General features: G+C 33.9%; 1 protein-coding gene across 1 annotated transcript; it reads left to right on the top strand.

The window, feature by feature from the left end:
• The first annotated feature begins 3,964 nt into the window (after window positions 1–3,964).
• LOC119636385 lies at window positions 3,965–5,002 on the top strand. The gene is made up of 5 exons (XM_038031699.1): window positions 3,965–4,063; window positions 4,160–4,273; window positions 4,376–4,596; window positions 4,658–4,768; window positions 4,834–5,002. Exons 1-5 carry the CDS (start codon window positions 3,965–3,967, stop codon window positions 5,000–5,002), a joined length of 714 nt encoding a protein of 237 aa, XP_037887627.1.
• The last annotated feature ends 2,088 nt before the right edge of the window (window positions 5,003–7,090 follow it).

Below are 7,090 nucleotides of genomic sequence, written 5' to 3'. Positions count from 1 at the left end.
GAGCACATACCGACTATCTTAACATTGATATGCAATAGTTTAACACATATTCTCATCACATATACATATAAAGACGAACATCTTATATTCAATATTTTCTGAGATCTGACGCAATTTTAAACAAACGTATTTCCAACCATATGCATGTATATATGTATACATGCGTAAAATATTTAGCAGAGTGGTTAAGCGGCAGCGACAAGTGCTTTATTGGAAGAAACACTTTATGTTTATACATGGTATAGAGTAGCGTATGTGTATTGGCTCGTTATTGGACTAACACATCATATATCTGCTTATAACAATCTATTCTTTTTTGGGTTTGAATGGTTTTTTTTTTCCTATAGATAAAAGATAGCAAATGTATTTTGAGATAAATGAGGCTGAGGGTTACAATCCCTTCAGCTTAGTAAAGCTCATTTAAATTTAATCTTTAGGCGCCTTCAACATACGGATCTTCATGCATAAATGATATAAGTACGGATGGCTTTTGCTTATTTACTTTCCAGATTTAATCATTATTACGTTTCATCTCAAAAAGCAACACCTACTCGTTAGGCCGATTCATCCCCTTCCACACTGTCGATTACAGCTATAGCGATTGCAACAATCTGAACGTAATGACGATGAAGATGACCGGTTCGATATTATTTCGGCGCCTATAAGCAATATGAAATCCACCAATCAGAATCAAACCTCAATCAACTATAATAATTTTGTTCAAACACCTAATAGTTCGACTTTGAGGTAACAAAGAACGGAGCTCAATAACTGAATTGATTTTCAATTCCTTGAAAATGGATATCAATTAAATTTTTCTACAAACAATTTGAATAAGTAACATAATCCCCCAAATCCCAAATATTAGATAAAATTGATAGGCCACGCGTAACAATGTTACTTTTGCAAGACGAGGATAAGTGGGCGATAGACTGGGGGACTTTTCTTTAAGGGGGATCTTTTCACATGCAGACCAATGGGTAGAGAGGGTAAAGAGGCAATGCCAAAACATAAACATCACCGCCCATGAAACCGCTAACTCGATTAGGTAACCAGGCAGTGCATCATGTATGTAGGAATACCCTCCATGTGACGAACTAGAAATCGGTTCCAGGCATGCCGCTTCCACAACATTTTTTTCAAAAATTTCACCTGGGTTCCATATGCCGTAGGATCACTTCAGTCCGTAATCGTGTAAGATATGTCCTGTGCGTCAGTCAAAAATATTTATCCTGACGTTCATCGCACATTTAAATATCATTTTAATAACAGAAGTCTTCTCAGGGCGCCTTCGCTCCCCAACAGATCTTCTCAATAGCTTTATATACATCGAGGTAGACAAGAGAAAAATACGCTCAGTTACGACTGGTTCTTGGAGATTGAGGACCTTCAATAATTGCTAGCCTTTATAAACAGGTGCAATAAGTAAGATGACTATAGCCGGTAATCGTCGTGTCTTTAGACATCTTTATCTTAAACCAAGGCAAAGTCGGCCGTTATATACTTTGCACAAATTTGCGTTTAGTTTCGCAATAACCATCAAAAATTGTATTTCATTTTCATGTGAAAGCATATTTTCAACGATAATACCTACCTTCGAGAGAGAAAAAATGTCAACGAACATCGTCTGAATTCAGTAAATTTATCGTTTTGGGAATTTTATTATATTTCACCTATTTTTGTCATAAGAAGCTACAAAGGGAACTTTGGCACCAGAAAAGAGCTTACTTACCACGTGAACCGTTATACGTGATGACGTCTAAAAAATAAACCTATGTGATCCAACTTTGCTGTGCTCAAGTTTTATCCCAAATTAATAATGTGGACCACATCTCTCATTACAATATATTGAGTATAGGACCCTTTCACCAAAAGGCTTTCTATTCATGACATCGTCATAAGGAGTAGAATTCAAATAAGATACAGATGTGACCAAAACTTGGTCAAATTACCTTTTATATCAAATTGTTATTATAAACCATTTTTCACCATAAAATATGAAAAATTTGAAAATTTGACATTTTTGTCACATAAGGGCTTCTATTTTATGAGATCTCTTATATCATCCCAAAAATAGACGTACGTAGTGTAAACTCGGTAAAGTTGATTTCTATATCAACGTATTGTATGGGGAGTTTCTTACCATGTGGGAGTTCTATTTTTCTAAGAATGGGTATATGAGATGGAGTTCAAAAAAAAGGTCTATCCAATACAAATGTTTCACATCAATTTAGAATCCCATAATACTAATACTCAGCGACTTTTATCGAGAAGTTTCTTCTATTAAGATAGCACTTTTTGAAATATTTTAAGTGAAATTTGATACAGTGACGCATTTTGACCCAGAGACGAACGCTATTTAAAATGGTTTGGATAGGTTTTCGACCGCTCACTATACATCACCCCTTTTTGAAATGTCATTATATGGAAAAAATTATAGTTTTCAAAATTTCTCGGCAATATTAACTAAGTAATAGTATTTCACCATCTTACTTCGGACCAGCTAAAGCGATTTTTTGAATCAACTCTCTTTGAATCTCTTTCTCTGAAGTTCATATGACAAAAAAGTCGAATTTTCAATGCTTCCATCATGAAGTGTCACATCGTAACAGCAATTTAAGATAAAACAAGTGAGAATTTAAATTCGGTCGGACCTGAATCTTTCTTACCAATCGCAGTTATCCTAAAAAGTACAAAAGAAGTAAAAGAACAAAATTTTCATCCGCTATAATAGGGAGAGGGCGTAGCTAATTTCTTCTATTTTTAAAAATAAAGGTTTTTGTCGTAAAGGCATGTGGGCGTTGTGGGCGTGTCCTTTGAAAAGTTTGGGTTAATTCAAATTTCTTTTGCAAATTTGTAGGCAATGTCTTCACTTTCGCTAACGCGAGAATGTGCAAACAGGCAGATGGACAGGCGAACAATCGGACATATTTAGGTGTATTCCGAACTTAAAACTGGCGAAGAATTTGTGTACTTTAAGGGATTTTTGAAAGTTGTTCCAACGTTTCTGCCAAATTTGAAGTCGTTAGCTTCATTTTTACAGCCAGCAAAAACTTTGCAACAGATATTACCCAGACGGACAAACTTGCAGATAGACAGATTTATTATTTTACAGAGCATGAAAATTTAGTTCTCTTTCTTTTTTTTATGATCGTGGTGATGGTTATAAAAGATTCGGTCACGACCGAATATATCGTAATTTTCTTACTTGTTATGTCTTGTAGCTTATAAGCGGTATGCAAAAAATCCGCAGATTAGAGATGTTCGTAGTTTATGTTGTGCTGTAGAAGTGTTCTTTGACCGATTTGTTCTCTTTTCAATAGAGATGTGCCTGCAAGACAGATATGATCTGAAGCCGATATTTTAACTTTTATGACTAGGGGAACAGTTACAATAGATGGATTGATCGGCGAAGTTGCTTAGATGTTTCTAAAACATCCTTCTAGTTATTGCAAACCTTCCCACAAAATGATTATATCAACCAACCTCTTGGCGGTAGAACAGTATAAAATTATCAGTCGTGATTATCGTTACTTGAATGTAATCGGACTGCAGATAACAAGCTAAATTGTAGTAAGAATATTTATTCGAATATGTTTAATATTTCAATCTATCGACACTCTGACATCAATACAATTAAACTAAAATATAAATTTTTATACACTTATGTAATGCTTGCACTGCCATCATGCTTAAAATCATTCTACACCTTCTTAAACCAGTGCCTTCTTATTATTATTATTTTTAAGGCACTTTGGTTTATAAAACCTCTTGTTTACGTTGACACAATAAATTAACAGCACTTTCTAAACCGATCTGCGTACCATGTGCTTACTTGTTCTAATTATTATGGCAAACATACTTAATATCAGAATACATTCTTACTTTACCATCACGCATAAGCTGTTGGAACATTTAAGTCATTTTAAATCCAACAATCGTTAAAAGAAGAAGACAAAGTTCAATGTTAACGTTTAAGAAAGAATTTCTAGTTCTAACTTTAATGCAATTAATTCATTTTAATCAAACGGCACTTTTCTATCCGTCTAACAGCGCTTACGGTGTAAGTTTTCAACGAGTTTCTATTTAAAATAATCATAACAATAATAATAGTCAGCCATTTTAATAAACGTTTTGTGGCTTATTGTTGTTGGTAAAGCTTTTTGCTGCGATTGCTGTACCACTGGATTTACCGCATCGCAATGTTTTTGTGTCATATAATTTTGAAGCTAATTATAATTTACCACAAAACTGGGGATTACCACCATATGCGGTAAGGTTTAGTAGGAATAATTAAAAATTTATTAAATAATTAAATAAATAAAAATTTAAAACAATTAAAATTTTAAAAAAACACTACAAAATTACTCGCAAGACTAATCTAGCGGATGAAGACCTGTTTGACGATAACGCCCGGCATCTGAGTGATGATGACAAGTGCGGCAACTGCACCGATAATCGCGGAGAGAAGATCTTAAAAAATTCTACTGAAATTTTCAACAAGAACGTAACGCAAACGCGTACCGAACGTAACATCATACCGTCATTGCTAACTCGTACCCACTTCTATCAGATACTCGTCGATAAATTTACAAAGTATGTATTATAAGCGTATTAAAGGGAAAATCTTTCCGTTCTGTAATCGATTTTCTTTCAGTTTTGGTTTTCAAGGTGAACCGTGTTTGCTACGTTTAATTTGTGAGACAAACTCTTCCGAATTAGGTAACGTGAACGGTATCTTAGGCAATGTAATGCACGTGATATTTTCGTGAGTTGAAAAATTTCAGTCATGTCTGTGGGTGTGTGATCAGTAAATAACGATCTCTTTCAAAGGCCTTCGACATCGCAGGACGAAAACCTACCTACAAAGTACCATCGAGCTGAAATCGATGGCTTGGATGATCAATGCGAACGCTATGCGGAATTGTGTCAGGAAAATATACTGGATTTTGTATCCATACCTATGCATAAGATTATTGAAAACGTTTTAAAAGAAAAATGAGAAAAATGAAAGAAAATCACTCAGATCTTAATACAATTTGCTAACAATGGGAAAAGCGATTAAAATTTCACGATTGGGGTAGAGTTTACTCGCTTACCATTTCAAAGGATCGAATTTCTCCATCAAGTCTAAAAATAGTTCCAAAGTAATTGAATAAATAAATGTGGTAGGAGAAATTGTTTACCTTTGTCTACAGCGGGCTCGCGTTCTACCGAACTTTGTTTTTAATAACTGTATGCCTATCATCGCCAATGCATAACATGTAGCGATGCCTCGTCAAAATCGGATAATTCCAATTTCAAAAAAATTTTCTGTATCCATTTTCAAGAAATTATTTACTTAATTGAGCGCTAACGCAGGGTAAAATAGAATGAAGAGCCCTATGATCAATAATTTAGGAACAATTTGCTTTGAAGTTTAGTGAACGCTATAGGTGGTTTGTTCAAAAAAAAAAGTTGTTTGATTTTCGATTTTTTTTTTTTTTTTGCTTGTCATGTTAGTATTTATGTTCTCAAGGTTTATTGATCAGTCATTTTGCATTTTTGGTTTGATTTTGATAAATATAAAGGTTAGACTGGTTTTGTCTTACTTGGCGATATTTTGCTCTTGAAAGAACATGATCAAAGAATCTGCATTAAATTAACTTACGTAAAATGTGGGCTGAAGCAGTTGGCGAGTCTCCTTTGAATAACAAAGAAAAATATTTACAAGAGGTATGAGCTCTTCACGAGGATATGTTGATGGCGATGGCCATCCTGAGTATCCCAGTACATCAAGAAGCTATAAAAATGTTTAAGCAGTGAAGAAAATTGCTATGGTGTAGTGTACTGGTAGGCTCTTGCCATGCAATTTTTTCGAATAGTTTAGGCGTATTTCTGTCACGTTTGCGGCTATAAAAATGGAATCACATTAGCTTGAGGCTATTAAAAAGCGTATTTCAGATGAGCTCCGGGAGGAGAAAAAGGGCAAGCGCAGGTGTTTTACATCTAAGAGAGGTTATTGTCATGGAGCAAAATAGATGTTGATAAGTAACTAGTTCTCGAGAAAAATTAAGTGTTTTCTCTCAACAACTCCCGGTAGCAAGTAAGAAAATAAAATATCTTTTTTCATCGCAGAGATAGCAAGTAATAAATATTAAAATTTTAAGCGATTCCTGATAACCAATTTTGAAAAGTTTGCAACGCTTGACAGTAAAGAAATAGTACAGCGAAGTGGAATATACGGTCACAAAATTAAAAACGTGTTATCAGTTTAATAAGCTACGTCTCAGACAGCACCGACCTATACACAATCAACTCTTTTTTTTTACACGGCTTTTTATACTCGAATTTTGTAATAATAGGATTCATCAATAAGAACAAATAGACTTTTTTTATACGCATTTTTTGTTCTAGCATGAATACCAAAACAATCTCTTTTTAATCGTAATTTTGAAAGTGGCTTAGTGCTAGACATATCTACAGATGACAGCATTTAAGGTCCAGTCGGTAATAAATGTGCACGATTGCTATTAAGTAGCAATGAATAGTTGTAAAATAGATTTTTATTCTTAATATCAATTTCAATTTTTATACCCACCACTGTACGCATACCGGGAGAAGATAAACATAAAACCCTAAAGATATGGATACCAAGTTGTACTGAGTTCGTGGTGACTGAACTTCCTGCATGGAAATGCATTTTGACTTAGTATGAATCATTGCAAAATCACACTGATAGGCTCAAGCAATTCCGAAAGAATGATGAAACGCTAAAACATATTATTTTCATGAAAATTGAAAAAATACTATGGAAAATTTATATAAAATATTGATGTCTAAATAAAGTTTTCACTTCCGTGATTTTTAAGCATATTTTCCAACACGTTCAGATCTATATCGTAACCATTTTCACATTCTTCTTTCTCAATATTAAAATAAAAATTTTGTTTTTTTTTTGTATATAGAAAAAAAGAAAAAGCGTTAATGATAGACTAGTTGCTGTCGAAAAGATCTGTAGTTGATAACAAGGGGTGTGAAATCCCATAAAAAGCACAAAATTTTCAAGTAAACATTATACAATTATAAATATATGCATATAAACAGGTAC

The sequence above is a fragment of the Glossina fuscipes genome, unplaced genomic scaffold (assembly GCF_014805625.2).
Source record: "Glossina fuscipes isolate IAEA_lab_2018 unplaced genomic scaffold, Yale_Gfus_2 28, whole genome shotgun sequence".
Classification (NCBI taxonomy): Eukaryota; Metazoa; Arthropoda; class Insecta; order Diptera; family Glossinidae; genus Glossina; species Glossina fuscipes.
The sequence above is the reverse complement of the archived record's forward strand: the minus strand, read 5'-3'. Positions and strand labels throughout refer to the sequence as shown.